Raw genomic sequence first — 17,035 nt, forward strand, 5'->3', positions numbered from 1 at the left:
ATGGGTCAGCCTGTTCCTTGTTATCTGTGTGGAATGTGCAAGTATCGGAGTGTTCTGGTACCTTTTAGATATGTGTATTTTTGCAACATCAGCCCTCTTCTTGCCAGCTTCTGTGAGCAGGGCCTGCCTTTTGCTCGCAACTTAACTTTGCTTTATATTAGCAAAGTCTTGACTATTACTTTAGTTCAGGCCTTAGGCCTCATACTAGGCCTCTGATATAAGGGTTTATGTTTCAGGGCCTCATCTTACTACAAAGTTGCATGTGTACTTTTTGTTTTTACATTAGCTGTGATTTTAATTGTAGCAGGTCTTCTACAGGCTGAGTTGGGGGTTATGGATGTTCTAGGGTACTTTGTTATTGGGCTTTTGGGTTTGTTGGGTTATTTTCTGACTGACCCTCAAGAGCATATACTGAGAGGGCTCAAGTTATTTAATGGCAGCTATCAGCCTGAACAGCAATGCTTGTGCCCTGTAAACATGTCTGCTGAAGGACACCTCACAGTTGGCCCTGTCCTGCCTCTCTCATTTGCACAACCTCCTAGCTGGAACTTAGTGCCATATTTTGGGAGGGATCCAGCTGCTGGGACAGGTAGAGACTGATGCACTCCAACAAATAGTAGTTACCTGTTTAGGAATGTCAAGTTCCTCCAACGAGCATTGAGGAAGCTGCTTCCACCATCCTTATACATCTGCTCTACAGAGAGAAAAAGGGCTTATTTGAACTAACTTGACTGATACCATGCAGTACAAATATCTTGTAAGACTTTTAAAGGCCTCTGCCAGACCTACTAGATATGAAGAGAGGTAGCGCTGGCCAGGGAAAGAGAACAGTCTGTATTTAGAAATGAACAGTTCAACCATGTAAAGATGTTGAATCTACACAAACTGCCACATTAAACTTCTTTCCTCCTAGAAGTCATGGGAACCTACCCAAAGTTCTGAAATAGGATGGGATCTTAGCCTCAGTTGTTTGATTTGTCTATTTAAACTGCTTTCCCTTTTTGAGTTCTGCTGTTTTTACAGAGATTCCAGGTGCTCATGAAAATATGGTTCTCACTTGGCCTTCTATATGTATAGAGCCAAAGGACTCTTAGCACAAGTATTACAAAATAATGATATTTGAAGGCCCATGATGTTGTACCTCATCAACATCAGTGCTTTAAAAACACAGTAGGAATTAATCTAAAACCAAATTGATAAAGAATGTTAAAGACTCATGTCATTAATAGGCTTTAGACTTGCTAGCTTTGAAATGTGACAGATACACAAGATTCCCACACCCTGTTCCCAAACCTGCTTCTCAGGGGTTAGTATACCTGGAACTTTTGAGCTATGATAGGGCTCACACACTGGGGGGGAAGGGGGAAGGATGGGGACATTAAGAAAAAAACACCTCCTGCACTGAAGCCCACGGTGAAGTGCAGGCCAGATCTTGGGGACAGCAGGGAAAGCTCTGCGAGTCTCCAACAGGGAGAATGCACCCACTGTTTTAATGCTTTGAGCTATCCATTTCACCATATGTGGGCAGGTATTAGAAGGATTAGTGCAGACCGCACTTTTCTCCTCAGGGACACGTCTCTCCCTTGAGCCCTGTACTTACTGGTCTCTGCTGAGTATCTTATTGGGTGCTGGGAAGCAGGTGGCATAAACCCACCCACAGCTAAAAGCCCCTTCCCCAGCCTGGGGAGGAGCTACTGAGCCCAGAACTCAACTAAATTTGGGGGACAACAAAGGAAAAAAAACAGGAACAAGCATGAGGGTCAAAGGGCCAAAACTAGGGAACCTGAAGGGGACAACGAGCAGAGAACCCTGGACAGCGCCCACTGCTCCTCAAAGGTATCCAAGGAGCCAGCGGACGTGGCCCAGAGGAATGGATAAAGGAATGAAAACAGGCCCCATAGTCACAGAGCTCCCGCTCAGCTAACCTCCTCTCCCTGGTGTTACGAATGGCCACCTTGACCATGGCTAGGAGGAGATTGACAAGGTGGTCCCGTGACTTCGTGGGGCCATGGATGGGGTGTGCATAAATAAACAGGTGCGGGGAAAAGTGCAGCCAGAACCTCAGTAAGAGGTTCTGGAGGAGCCAGAAGAGGGCTGCAACCTGGCACACTACAGATAGACATGCACCAGGGTCTCCCTCACACCACAAAAAGGGCAGGCATCAGGAAGCCACTGCTGAGTAAATGGGCCTGAAGTATGTTCCAGGGCCTCCTGGGGCATCAGGTTTGGCTGGAAAGTGGGGAGAAGTCTGCAGATTAAAACAGAGCTGGAATTTAGTGGTGTCTGACAAATTATCCTCACTCTCACTCTCAGTCTCAACCCTCTGCCTTGACAGCCTGCACAGACAGCCCCCACCAATATCCCTTTACATCTCACTGTCTAAAGGGTTTATACTGCTGCCCATCACCAGAGTAATCTGAACAGCTCCCAGGTAAAAGCAATAGCAAAGTCTCTAGTGGACTTCATGCACCCCCTCCCCCATGATTCCCCTTTGCCCCAGTACAGCCCTGAAACACCCCTACTGCCCCGATACCTCTTCATTCACTTCCCTCTCCCCAATCCCCACTGCACATCTGTCCACTTCCTCATTACACAAACCCCCATTAGATCCCCTGGCTTGATACTCCCTGTACACAAACCCACTACCCCCCTCTGCCGATGCCCCTTTAAACACATCCCCACTGCTCCCTTCTGCCCTGATCCCCCACCACACATCCCTCCAGTACCCTGGTAGCCTTTTACATTCACCCAACTGCCAATACCTGCTGTACCCCCTACTGTCCTGACACCCCATTTACCAACACTTCCACTAGCCACTCTACCCAATGCACCCCCACACACACATCCATTGTCCTGCTACCTCTTTATACAACCCTGCACTTCCCCAATACCCTGTAAATACATCCCCACTCCCTGCTCCTGCCTGGATCCCCCACTGCACACATCTTCACTACCCTGATACCCCTGCCCCTACAACCCCCATCTGCCCACACGCCCACTGCCCCATCTTCACACACAAACACACACTACTCCCTACCACAATACCCCCTGCACTCAGACACACTATCCCCCTCTACACCCCGTACACTCCCACTACCCACCCTCTGCCCCGCTACACCCCGTACACTCCCACTACCCACCCTCTGCCCCAACACCACCCCTCGCACTCAGACACACTACCCACCCTCTGCCCCGTTACACCCCGTACACACTCCCACTACCCACCCTCTGCCCCACTACACCCCATACACACACTCACAACCCCTCTATGCCCCGCTCCAATGCTGCACACTCTCCCTCTGTCCTGCTGCCCCTTTACACAGGTTCCCACTACCCTCCTCTGCCCTGATACCCCCACACATACCATCTGCCCTGGTACCCTGTTACATTCACCTATTGCCCCAGCACTCCAAGCTGCACCGGGGAAGTGCAGCACCCCTCAGCAATCCCGAGTTGTGCCCAGGGCCCCTGGCTACTTCTCTGCCCACAACCACTTCCTGACCCACTCCTTGCAGCTCAGACCTGGGTCAGTAGGGCAGACCTGCTCCCCCATCCAGGCCTCTTCCCACCAGCCCTGTGCCCCCCTCCAAACTCCCTAGTTGCCTCACTCCATATGCCCTCCATAGCCTCTGTGTCCCACAGCCTTCCCAATGCTCTCCCACCACCCAATAGCTCCCCCCACCTCTGTGCCCCCTCCAGCTGCCCTACATGCCCTCCAGCCTCTGTGTCCCACAGCCTCCCCAATGCTCTCCCACCACCCAATAGCTCCCCCCACCTCTGTGCCCCCTCCAGCTGCCCTACATGCCCTCCAGCCTCTGTGTCCCACAGCCTCCCCAATGCTCTCCCACCACCCAATAGCTCCCCCCACCTCTGTGCCCCCTCCAGCTGCCCTACATGCCCTCCAGCCTCTGTGTCCACAGCCCCCTCATATCCCCACAGTCCCTGTGTCCCCCACAATCTCCCCAATAGCCTCCATACCCCACAGCCCTTGTACTCTCCCAGCACCCACAATAGCCTCCTTCACAGCCCCCACAAACTTCCCAATCCCTAGGCCCCTAACTCAAATCCCTCTTTAAAGACTACACCCGGTCCTCAACCCCAAATACCCAGATATCGCTGAGTTGCTGTTTGATTCCCAAGGGGACAAAGAAGACTCGAGCAATATGGTTCTGCAGCAGGGTGACCCCTTAAGCCTGTTGCTTCTGCTCTCTGCTGCCTGCCCTGCTCCCTGCATCACTGAGCTGGGAGTGGGTTGATATGCAGCCTGGTTCCTGCTCTAGGGTCCAGCGTGGTCCAGTTTGCTGAGATGTCTGCAGACGCAGCCAAGTCCCACCCACTGGTACAGGCACTGGTTCACCTCACTGCAGGGGCAGCAGGTGAGTCTGGGAGCTGGGGCCCGTCCTCTGCAAGGGGCGGAGGGCATTGGCAGGTAGAATCATTTGGGAGCATATCTGGGTTCCTCAGAAGGACAAGATACCCGGCTGGGGAGAAGGGGAACCCCAAGCCAAATGCATGGTTAAGGCCCCAACAGGAAGTGGGGGGAGGCCTGGAAGGCAGCAGGAGTTGGACCTGAATCCCTGAAATAAGGCAGGACCTGGTTCAGGAGCAAGTTAAAACTTACAGAGGGAGGAATTCGAGCTCAGAGGACACCTGCAATCCTGGGCCTCAGCTGTGGGAAGAGGAGGCTTACAACCCCCAGCACCTGACACTGAGGTACCCAGGGGCTTTGCCCTGGTGGGGGGTGAAGAACTGGCACTGAGGTACCTGGGGCTTTGCCCTGGGGGTGTGAAGAACTGGCACTGAGGTACCCAGGGGCTTTGCCCTGGTGGGGGGTGAAGAACTGGCACTGAGGTACCCGGGGGCTTTGCCCTGGTGGGGGGTGAAGAACTGGCACTGAGGTACCCGGGGGCTTTGCCCTGGGGGGGTGAAGAACTGGCACTGAGGGACCCGGGGGCTTTGCCCTGGTGGGGGGTGAAGAACTGGCACTGAGGTACCTGGGGGCTTTGCCCTATGGGGGGGTGAAGAACTGGCACTGAGGTACCTGGGGGCTTTGCCCTGGGGGGGTGAAGAACTGGCACTGAGGTACCCGGGGCTTTGCCCGGGGGGTGTGTAGAACTGGCACTGAGGTCCCCGGGGGGCTTGGTCCTATGGGGGGTGAAGAACTGGCACTGAGGTACCCGGGGGCTTTGCCCTGGGGGGGTGTGAAGAACTGGCACTGAGGTACCCGGGGGCTTTGCCCTGGGGGGGTGAAGAACTGGCACTGAGGTACCCGGGGCTTTGCCCTATGGGGGTGAAGACCTGGCACTGCGGTACCCGGGGGCTTTGCCCTGGGGGGGTGAAGAACTGGCACTGAGGTACCCGGGGCTTTGCCCTGGGGGGGGTGAAGAACTGGCTCTGAGGCACCCGGGGCTTTGCCCTGGGGGGGGGTGAAGAACTGGCACTGAGGTACCCGGGGGTTTGCCCTGGGGGGGTGAAGAACTGACACTGAGGTACCCGGGGGTTTTGTCCTGTGGAGAGTTTAAGGGGGGCACTGAGGTACCTGGGGGCTTTGCCCTGGGGAGGGGTGAAGAACTGGCACTGAGGTACCCGGGGCTTTGCCCTGGGGGGGGTGAAGAACTGACACTGAGGTACCCGGGGGCTTTGCCCTGGGTGGGTGAAGAACTGGCACTGAGGTACCCGGGGCTTTGCCCTATGGGGGGGTGAAGAACTGACACTGAGGTACCCGGGGGTTTTGCCCTGTGGAGAGTTGAAGGGGGGCACTGAGGTACCCGGGGGCTTTGCCCTGGGTGGGGGGTGAAGAACTGGCACTGAGGTACCCGGGGCTTTGCCCTATGGGGGGGTGAAGAACTGGCACTGAGGTACCCGGGGGCTTTGCCCAGTGGGGGGGTGTGAAGACCTGGCACTGAGGTACCCGGGGGCTTTGCCCCACGCAGGGGTTAAGGGGGCACTGAGGTACCCAGGGGATTTTCTCTGTGGGCTGGGGGTGAGGTGCTGGCACTGAGGTGCTCTGAGACTCTACCCCTGGGGCAGGGGCAAATGTTGTACTTAAAGTGCTGCACAGGATCTTTTCAGGGGCAATAATGCAAAGCGACACATTTACTGGTAATACATGTATCAGCCAACACCGTAGCATGTGCATATGATCTATATTACACTCATGCACACACATAGGCGGCAGGTTTGTATAATTTTTGGTGGGGCCCAAAATGGTGGTGCCCCCCCGCTCCCACCCTGTAAGCCGATATAAAATGAAGCTACAACGCGTCAGTGCCACAAGATTACAAGGGTCAATTAAAAGTGGAAAGTCAGAAGCAGCACTTGCCTACTTCAATATACAGTATTATATTTTGTTGCACCTGTTGTGATGAAGTGGGAATGTTCTTAATATTTTCTCTGAATACTGTGTGGGTGCCTCAGTTTCCCCTGCAAGATGCCAACTGAAGGTGTTGGGGACAAAGAGATCAGGTGGCCTCCTTGTCCAGAAGAGACACAGAGGCCAGAGGAGGGAGTGTCAGTTTGGAGCTGGCTGGGGAAATGGGGAAGAGACTCAGAACTTGGTTCTGGGCTCCCCACCCCCCAAAATGGACCTGACAGAGGGGTTCTGTTTTCTGTACCTACAAGCTCTGTTTAAACTGTGTTCCCTTCATGTAATAAACTTTCTGTTTTACTGTCTGGCTGAGAGTCACATCTGACTGCGGAGTTGGGGTGCAGGGACCTCTGGTTGCCCCAGGACCAGCCTGGGCAGACTCGCTGTGGAAAGTGCATGGTGTGGAAGGGCATGATGAATGCTCCGAGGTCAGACCCAGGAAGGTGTAAGCTTCTTGCCCTGGAGACAGTCTGCTCCGAGAGAGGAGGCTCCCCCAGAATCCTGACTGGCTTTGTATGGAGTTGTTCCAAAGCATCACAGCATCCCCTTCCACACCGTGCACTTCCCAGAAGTCCACACAGGCACTAACACTCCCTCCTCCGGCCTTTGTCTCTTTTCCAGGCATTAGGAGGCCACCCGATCTCTCTGTTCTCCAACACCTTCAGTTGGCACCTTGCAGGGGAAACTGATTTGGGAGAAATGAAGTAAAAGCTGCCCAAACCGAGCTTGAGCACTCCTGAATTTTGAGGTGTTCAAATCTGGAAGGCAGGTGCTGGGGGTGGGAGAGGGCTGTGGGCTCCATGGGGGAGCATGGCAGCAACTGTCTGGAGCTGCACGGAGCCTGAGTGGCACAGTAAGTGGTTTGGGGGTTGGAGAAGGGGTAGGGGTTTCCGGGGGGCAGTCAAGGGACAAGGAGCAGGGGGGGTTGGCTGGGGCAGAGGTTCGGAGGGGCAGTCAGGGGACAGGGAGCAATTGGATAGGCATGGGAGTCCAGGAGGTTTATCAGGGGACAGGTAGGGGGCGGGGTCCTGGGGGGAAGTTGGGTGGGGTCTCAGGAGGGGGCAGTTGGGGACAAGGAGAAGGGCGGCTTAGATAGGGGCTGAGGTCCCAAGGGGCAGTTAGGGGCAGGGGTCTCGGGAGGGGGTAATCGGGGACAAGGACCAGTGGTGCTTAGATAGGGGGTGGGAGTCCTAGGGGGCAGTTGGGGCAAGGGTCTGGGGAGGGGGCAATCAGCGGCCAGGGGCTGGGATTCAAAGGGCTCTGGGCTGCTGGCAGCCGCGGGGAGCCCAGAACCCTTTAAATCCCAGCCGCGGCTGGGATTTAAAGGGCTCTGGGCTCCCCGCCGCAGCGGGCAGTGCAGAGCCCTCTGATTCCCCGCCGCAGCTGGGATTTAAAGGGCTCTGGGCTCCCCGCCGCAGCGGGCAGCGCAGAGCCCTCTGATTCCCCGCCGCAGCTGGGATTTAAAGGGCTCTGGGCTCCCTGCCCCTGTGGGCAGCGCAGAGCCCTCTGACTCCCCGCCGCGGCTGGGATTTAAAGGGCTCTGGGCTCCCCGCGGTTGCAGGCAGCGCAGAGCCCTCTGACTCCCCGCCGCGGCTGGGATTTAAAGGGCTCTGGGCTCCCCGCGGTTGCAGGCAGCACAGAGCCCTCTGACTCCCCGCCGCGGCTGGGATTTAAAGGGCTCTGGGCTCCCCGCCGCAGCGGGCAGCGCAGAGCCCTCTGATTCCCCGCCGCAGCTGGGATTTAAAAGGCTCTGGGCTCCCTGCGGCTGCCGGCAGCCCAGAGCAGGGGAGAAACCTAGCTCCAAATATTGCTGGAGCAGAGCCCCTGACTGTGAATATTCCTGGGGCTAAAGCCCCAGGAGCCCATATAAGTTGGCGCCCATGTGCACACACACACTCTCTCTCTCTCTGTCTTGTTGTTGTTACCAAGTAGTTGCTCCCTTTAACTTCAGGGCCAGGTGAGTTAGATGCGGGAGGGGAGGAGCTGGGCTTCTGTCGATCCAGATTGATGCTCCAATGTTGACAAGACGAAACCTGGGATCCTCTGCAAGACACCTCACATTTTATAGCAGCTTCCCTCTCATGCAAATCTATACCAGATGCAAAATCAGTGTCTGTGTCAGTTGGTCAGCTGTGGCGCTTCCTTCTTGGTGTTGTCTTAATGCTGCCACATTTATTTTCAAAGAGGGTGTTTTCAAAAGAATGTGCTTGCTTCTTTAATGAGCCCACTTGACAAATTTTATTGTTCTTGGGTCTGGCTTCTATCCCCTCTTCAACTATTGCAGCTGTCTGGAGGTGCTGCCTTCCACTGCCTTGCTCATTCACCCCTTATTCATTCAACAGGGCAATTGTTACAAGGTGGGGAGATCTTATTCTACTCCTAGCGAAAAGACATTTTTCTTCTATCTTAACTATCCTTAGGGGCGATAACATTATACTGAAGCACAATACAAAGTTTCTATATAAAGATTTGATACAAAGTTCCTATATCAAAGGACTTGATACAAAATTGTATGAAAGTAGAGGTTACATATGGAAAGACTTAATACAAGGTTATATGAAGAGGCACAATACAAAGTCAGATGAAAATGATACACGGTTATGCGAAGATGCTTAATGCCGAGGTTTATCTACAGGCTAAGGGGGCACTGAGGTGACTGTGGGTTTGTCTCTGCAGGCGGGGTGGCATGTGTGGTGAGCGGGCAGCCCTTTGACACAATCAAGGTGAAGATGCAGACCTTCCCCACCATGTACCGGGGTTTCTTTGACTGCTCAGTCCGGACGTACCAGCAGGAAGGGCTGCCCGGGCTGTACCAGGGCACCACTCCCGCCCTGCTTGCTAACGTGGCAGAGAACGCCGTGCTCTTCGCTTGCTATGGCTTCTGTCAGCAGCTGGTGAGGCAGCTGTTTGGACTGAGCAGTGTGCTGGAGCTGAGGTATGGCCTGGCCCTGTGGGTGTGCGGCATGGGGACGCCAGAGGGGGTGGGGCTGTGTGGCAAGGCTGCTGTAAGCCCCCCTGGGGGGCTCCAGTTGGGCAGCATTCGGGGGGACGTCATTTGGGGAAGCCGAGTCACCCACATTTTCCATCTGTGACAGGCCAGGAGAAGGCTGTGGGGACGCCCCTGAGCAAGGGGATAGTCAGGGTTGGGGAGGCAGGTCACGCTCCCCCTCTAGGGTAGTGGTGATGAGGGCCTCTGCTCTGCCCTCTGCAGAGCCTGGGCCTGTGTGGGGTGAGCTTCGGCTCTAACATCTGTGTTCTCGGGCCCTGTGGTGCCAGTGATCTGCAGAGTGCGCTTGCTGGCTCGTTCTCCTCTGTCTTTTCCTCTATGGTGCTGTGCCCTGCGGAGCTAGTGAAATGCCGCATGCAGGCCTTACATGAGATGAAGGTCACCGGGCGAACAGCACTAGCCCATCACAGGTACGTCACAGCCGTGGGAAGCAGGCCAGGCTTTGGTGAATTACACACGTCACACACAGCCCTGGTGGAAGGTTTGTGAGTGAGGCAGCAGGTCTGAATTTCCTCTTTCCCAGGAAGATGAGGGTGTCACACTGCCCAGCTGACTATAGCTGGCTTGGTGCTAAACCCAGACAATGTAAACACATTCCTTAGGAGGTGCTTACTGGGCGGGACCCTGCAGCTTCCTTCTGTCCCTCCTGGCCAGACTGCCTGCCTGTGGGTCTGCATGACACAGCATACCCGAAACCTTCCTCTATCACAGAGATAGGCATTGTGTGCCGAAGGCGGCAGGTGAGCTGATTTTCAATGGCACTCACCCTGGCCACTGGTCCAGGGGGGCTCTGCATTTTAATTTAATTTTAAATGAAGCTTCTTAAACATTTAAAAAACCTTCTTTACTTTACATACAACAATAGTTTAGTTATATATTATAGACTTATAGAAAGAGACCTTCTAAAACATTAAAATGTATTTCTGGCACGCAAAACCTTGAATTAGAGTGAATAAATGAAGACTTGGCACAGCACTTCTGAAGGTCAAGTATCAGAGGGGTAGCGTCTGACGAAGTGGGTATTCACCCACGAAATCTTATTCTCCAGTACATCTGTTAGTCTATAAGGTGCCACAGGACTCTTTGTTGCTTTTTACACTTCTGAAGGGTTGCCAACCCCTGCTCTATCACAACCAAACATCCTCCTCTCCTTCCTGGCCACTGTATTGTGGCTGAGCTGTCGGCCAACATCTCTCCCATGGCACAGTGCAGATCATTGCTGCTGCAGTTGCCAGGCTACCCAGCTTCCCCATTTTTGTGCCTATGTCTCAAATTAATCCCATGTTTCCAAAGGACAATTTGTGGAGAACATTTGCAGATGAGGGAGCAAGGGAGGTCAGTGGATGATATGCCAGAGCCCACTCTGATACATTAGTTTAAACCAAGTCCCCCTGCTCCTTTCTTCCTTCCACCCCAAATTCCGCCTCTAGCAGGACATGCTGGAATGTGCCCAGTTTGGCCTGGAAAACGAATCTGGGATTCGCTCTCCGTGAGAATTTGGGGTAATATGGCATGGTTCTAGGTTGACTGATGATCTTGGGTTGGTAAAGGTAATGCTGGGTGTGGTTATGTTTTCATTCTGGCCGTGATGGTCCTTGTTTGGGTACATTGCCTGTGTTCTCTCTTGCAGCTCTACCTGGGCTACTGTGAAAAATATCTTTCAATCTGAGGGCCTGCTGGGATTTTTCCAGGGCCTGACCAGTACTTGGCTACGGGAGGTGCCTGGCTACTTCTTCTTCTTTGGTGGCTATGAAGTCAGTAGAAGCTTTTTCACCCAGGCTGGCCAATGCAAGGAGGATCTGGGTGAGTAGAGTTGGATGTGGGCAAGATAAAGGGAGTTTCAGCCTTATGGCCTTTGCAGAGGAGTGGTGAGGAATTGTATCGTTTTGAGCAAGGACAGAACTAGGATCTGATTGTTTTCGCAATGAAATAGTGACCAATATCGATACAGCTCTGACCACTCCAGGGGTAGTGTTGTGCTACAGAGCTATGAGCTTCAGACAGGTGACAGAAGCAGAAACACTTTATGCAGACTGGACAAGAGGGACTCCCTGGTACTAGTAGATGGACACCAAATCAATTTGAAGGAGAGGATGTGGAACTTCAGAAGCAATCTATACATGTCACAATCCCAGGTTCCAACCCTCCTGGAAGATTTTAACTCCCCAGTTTTTTATTTATAACATTGCCCCTCGGCCCAAGCAGGTTCTTAACCAAGTATTTTCATTAGGAGGAGAAATTGATTATACAAGTCAGGGATTTCTTTGGTGCAAATCTGTTTATTTACAAAGATTGCCCAGAAAGTCATGTTTCCCTGAACACCATAGCATCAAACAATAAGTGGCACTTTCTTTGCCCAGAAATCCACTCCTGTTTCTCCAGAGAGTTCTGTGCTCAAAAGAAGCTCTTTCTCTGCTCCCTCTCAGGGTCATGCTAACAGTGTTTCTCTGGTTTTCTCCTGACAACACACACAGTTCCACCAATCAAGGGCACAATCTCTGTATTTTCAAGGGAAACCCCTCTTATTTTCCCTGAACTAGTTCTTGTTCAGGCCTTCCTACATGGTCCAGCACCTTGGCTGGTGGCTTTCAAGTACATAAAAGGTTTTTACAAGGAGGAGGGAGAATTGTTCTTCTTAACCTCTGAGGATAGGACAAGAAGCAAGGGGCTTAAATTGCAGCAAAGGAGGTTTAGGTTGGAAATTAGGAAAAACTTCTTAACTGTCAGGGTGGTTAAGCACTGGAATAAATTGCCTAGGGAGGTTGTGGAATCTCCATCATTGGAGATTTTTAAGAGCAGGTTAGACAAACACCTGTCAGGGATGGTCTACTCTAGATAATACTTAGTCCTGCCATGAGTGAAGGGGACTAGACTAGATGACCTCTCAAGGTCCCATCCAGTCCTATGATTCTATGATTCTTTTGTTCCAGCTATCTTACTCCACAAAGGAGCTTCAATGCTTCTCCAGTTTAGCCTGAATGAAAAGTAGCTAGCATGTTAATCAGGTTCAGCAATGTCTATGATTGCCCACAGATCAAACATGCCAGCCGGCAGCCCCCATAGCCCTCCAGCACACCACCTCATCTCAGGCCTGGTCTGCACTAGGAAATTAGCTTGGTATAATTATGTTGCTCAGAGGTGTGAAAAATCCACACCCCTGAATGACGCAGTTAAACCAACCAGACCCCCGGTGTAGACAGTGCTAGGTCGATGGGAGAATTCTCATGGGGAGATGAATTAGCTGTCCCAATGGGAGAAGCCCTCCCATTGGTGTAGGTAGAGTCTTCACTGAAGCACTACAGCAGCGATTTAAGTATAGACGAGCCTTCAGCATCACCTATCATCCCAATGGAAGCCAAAATGAAAGGTCTGGCATGACCCATACCAGACAGAAGGAAAAGAAACAATTTAACAAATGTACAAATGATACAATCTTAACTCTTTACATATTGTCTTTCCATCAGGAGGTTTTCACAGCAGTGACTTGAATCAGTGCTACTCCCATATAAAGCTCTTTGGAGCTTTTCTCACCCTGCCCAATTTCCTCCCAGACACTGAGGAGGGGCTGCTTCCAGCTAGCTTCTGACAAGCATCTGTGTTTCTGTGGAGTCTGCTGGCTGGGACAGACTCTGCTAATTTTGTTCTAATGGGGAATTCTTCTCTATCACAACTCTTCCAGCCTCAGGTTCCACAGCTACATTCTCACTTTCTGGGGCAGCCAAGTGGATGTTCTGTCTCCCTGATGCCTTCTGTCATGGCAACTATGGATAACTTTGGGTTTATTCCTGGGTCCCACTCCCAGTACTGTATAGGGTTCCTCCCAAGGTATATCTAGCTTAGACCACCCACCCTTTCTTCTCATAGGATTGTGGAACCAGACCAGGTCCTCTCTTTTAAAAGTTTCCCCATATGACCTTACATCCCAGGGGTTTTTTATTTTGTCATAAGCTATCCTCCAATGTTTTCTATAGCATAATCTGAGGTGAATCCCTCTGTCTCCCTTGTTGAAGATGAATAATGTAATCATCATTGGGCCAGGGAAGGAGAGTGAGAGTGACTCTAGCCTGCTGGTTTGGGCACTCACCTGGGAGCTGGCAGATGCGGGATCATGTCCTTACTCCAGTGACTAGTTATCCACAGTGCAACAACTTCAGCAGGAGAGAGCTACATCAGAACCCTCCCTGGCTAGGGCACACCACTCCAATATGGGAGACCTAAACTCAGGTCCCTGCTCTACCTCAGGCTGAGGGGGCACTTGAACCCAGGTCTTCCACAGCCTAGGTAAGTGCCCTAGCTCAGGGGTTCTCAACCAGGGGCACGTGTACCTGTGGTGATATGCAGAGTTCTGCCGAGGTCACATCAACTCACCTAGATATTTGCCTACTTGTACAATGGGCGACATAAAAAGCATTAGTGAAGTCAGTACAACCTAAAATTTCATACAGGGAATGACTTGTTTGTATTGCTGTATGCTAGACACTGAAATGTAAGTACAAGATTTATAGTTATATGGTAGCAATGAGAAAATAGCATGAGAAAGCAGGAGGGATAGCTCAGTGGTTTGAGCTTTGGTCTGCTTAAACCCAGGGTTATGAGCTCAATCCTTGAGGGGGCCACTTAGGGATCTGGGGCAAAAATCAGTACTTGGTCCTGCTAGTGAAGGCAGGGGGCTGGACTCAATGACCTTTTAAGGTCCCTTCCAGTTCTAGGAGATAGGTATATCTCCATTTTTTTCCCCAGTAATACTGTGCTGTGATACTTTTGTATTTTTATGTCTGATTTTGTAAGCAGGTAGTTTGTAAGTGAGGTGAAACTTGGGGTACGCAAGACAGATCCGACTCCTGGAAGGGGCACAGCAGTCTGGGAAGGTTGAGAGCCACTGCTCTAACCAACTAGTTAAAATATATAATGGAGGCAGCAATAGTGGCTGCTGATTATGATGATTGTGAATCTAGCCCTTTACAAATGCCCAGAAACAAAATGTTTAGATTTTCCAGACCTGCCAAGAACCAAAACTCAATTATTCACCCAGATGTACTGGGAACCCCACATCTGGTGAAGGATTATTTACTAGAACTTCTGCTACTGTTACAGCCCCTTGGGTTCCTTATTGGATAAACTTCAGGGCACTTTGTAAAGTAGTCTGTGAAAGCCAACACATGGTGATTGCCAGCCTCTGCCCCAGGCCAGGCCCAGCACATCAACACCAATGTGTTCCATTGGGGCCTATGAGATACGGCTGCATTGGGGCTCTCCCTATCTTAGGGAGACCCTTCTTTGCAATGCAGGCATCACATATCCTGCACCATATCCTGCAGGATACAGGATGCACCAGTATCCTGCATCCTGACTGCATTTTGCCCAAGAGAAATTCTCTTTTAGTTTAGCCAAAGTTTTTGTAACCTCAAAATGTCCAGCAGCTTTAAAATCATGACATACCCTCAGAACCTCCTTTGCCAATGTATCTGGTACCTGAACCAACCACCACTGGTTTCTCCTGTCTCCTAGACAATATTTCATCTTTGAACTCCCAGCATTCCTAGTATCATCATAAAGCCTTTATTGTGATAGTCATTCCACGGTGGCTGCGTTTGCCAATTGATTTTCCAATCAAACATTATTCTGATATCAGGAGTCTCTCTTCAAAAGGCTTTAACTGGTCTGGAGTCTATTCCAGCCCACTGCCACTATCCTAGTGGATGGACCAGGAACATTAGGACTTCTTCAGATGATGGGAGAGAGGAAACAGCCTTGTCTTTCTAAGCACACTCAGACCTTTGAGCCACTAATTCCTTGCTGTCATGCTTAGGCAGTGTTTGCAGTTATCCACCCAACAGGGCTGTCTGGACAAGCATCAGCATTGTTATGCTTGTGCCCAGGCATAGGTGTGACTGTGAAATCAATAACATTGCAGCTTTTCCAACCATCTGGCCAGTTGTCCCTCAGGGCTCCTGAGTCTAAATAGCTATTGCAGATTTGCACTGACCACAGATTTTCTCCCATCTGGATAGTGATGGAAATGTTCTATACAGTTAATCATTGCCAGGTGTTCCTTTCAGCTGGTGCAATAATTTATTTCTGGAGAACTTACACTTTTGCTGTAATAAGCCACCACCCTCTCAAGTCCTTTCTGTGCTTGTGCCAATACCGCTCCTAATCCATAAGCACTGGCATCTGTGTCAAACATGAAAGGGGCTTTGAAACATGGATAGGCTAAGACAGGAGCATACACAAGAGCTCTTCTCAGTTCAGAAAATGCTACCTCATACTCTGCTGATGAAATAGTTTCACGTTCTCTCCCTGCTTATGCAATAGTTTTACAATATTGGCAAACCCACAAATAAGTCTTAATGTGGGCTGTCAATTAATCGCAGTTAACTCATGCGATTAACTCAAAAAAATTAATCACAATTAAAAAAATTAACCGTACTTATAACAATAGAATACCAATTGAAATTTATTAAATATTTTTTTGTTTTTCTACATTTTCAATATTGATTTCAATTACAACACAGAATACAAAGTGCGCAGTGCTCACTTTATATTATTATTTTTATTCCAAATATATGCACTATAAAAATGATAAACAAAAGAAACAGTATTTTTCAATTTTACCTCATTGAAGTGCAATCTCTTTATTGTGAAAGTATAACTTACAAATGCAGATTTTTTTTTCTGGTTACATAACTGCACTCAAAAACAAAACAGTGTAAAACTTTAGCACCAACAAGTCCACTCAATCCTACTTCTTATTCTGCCAATCGCTAAGACAGACAAGTTTGTTTACATTGATGGGAGATACTGCTGCCTGCTTCTTATTTACAATGTCACCTGAAAGTGAGGACAGGCGTTTGCATGGCACTTTTGTAGCAGGCATTGCAAGGTATTTACATGCCAGATATGCTAAACATTCATATGCCCCTTCATGCTTCGGCCACCATTCCAGAGGACATGCTTCCATGCTGATGATGCTCATTAAAAAAATAATGCGTCAATTAAATTTGTGACTGTACTCCTTGGGGGGAGAATTGTATGTCTCCTGCTCTGTTTTACCCACATTCTGCATATATTTCATGTTATAGCAGTCTTGGATGATGACCCATACATGTTCGTTTTAAGAACACTTTCACAGCAGATTTGACAAAATGCAAAGAAGGTACCAATGTGAGATTTCTAAAAATAGCTACAGCACTCAACACACGGTTTAAGAATATGAAGTGCCGTCCAAAATCGGAGAGAGACAAGGTGTGGAACATGCCTTTAGAAGTCTTAAAAGAGCAACACTCTGATGTGGAAACTACAGAACCCAAACCACCAAAAAGGAAAATCAATGTTCTGCTGGTGGCATCTGATTCAGATGATGAAAATGAAGATGCATCAGTCCACACTGCTTTGGATCGTTATCAAGCAGAACCCATCATCAGCATGGAAGCATGTCTTCTGGAATGGTGATTGAAGCATGAAGGGACATATGAATCTTTAACGCATCTGGCACATAAATATCTTGCAACGCCAGCTACAACAGTGCCATGTGAATGCTTGTTCTCACTTTCAGGTGACATTGTAAACAAGAAGCAGGCAGCATTATCTCCTACAAATTGTAACCAACCTTGTTTGTCTGAGTGATTGGCTGACCAAGGAGTAGGACTAAGTGGACTTGT

At 50.4% G+C, this 17,035-nt stretch overlaps 1 protein-coding gene across 6 annotated transcripts in view; it reads left to right on the forward strand.

Moving 5' to 3' along the window:
• Positions 1-4,201: 4,201 nt before the first annotated feature.
• ITGB1BP2 (integrin subunit beta 1 binding protein 2) overlaps positions 4,202-17,035 on the forward strand; it is a 46,837-nt gene continuing 34,003 nt past the window's right edge. For 3 of the 6 annotated variants that reach the window (XM_039487978.1, XM_039487980.1, XM_039487979.1), the window contains exons 1-4: positions 4,292-4,376; positions 9,044-9,302; positions 9,644-9,784; positions 11,005-11,177. In XM_039487978.1, the coding sequence (XP_039343912.1) occupies positions 4,307-4,376; positions 9,044-9,302; positions 9,644-9,784; positions 11,005-11,177 (643 nt within the window). In that variant the 5' untranslated portion in view covers positions 4,292-4,306. Of the gene's footprint in view, positions 4,377-9,043; positions 9,303-9,643; positions 9,785-11,004; positions 11,178-17,035 lie in introns of all 6 variants that reach the window. The other 3 variants (XM_039487985.1, XR_005584566.1, XR_005584567.1) reach the window with 3 other exon arrangements.

This window comes from Mauremys reevesii, linkage group 9, assembly GCF_016161935.1.
Source record: "Mauremys reevesii isolate NIE-2019 linkage group 9, ASM1616193v1, whole genome shotgun sequence".
Taxonomy (NCBI): Eukaryota; Metazoa; Chordata; order Testudines; family Geoemydidae; genus Mauremys; species Mauremys reevesii.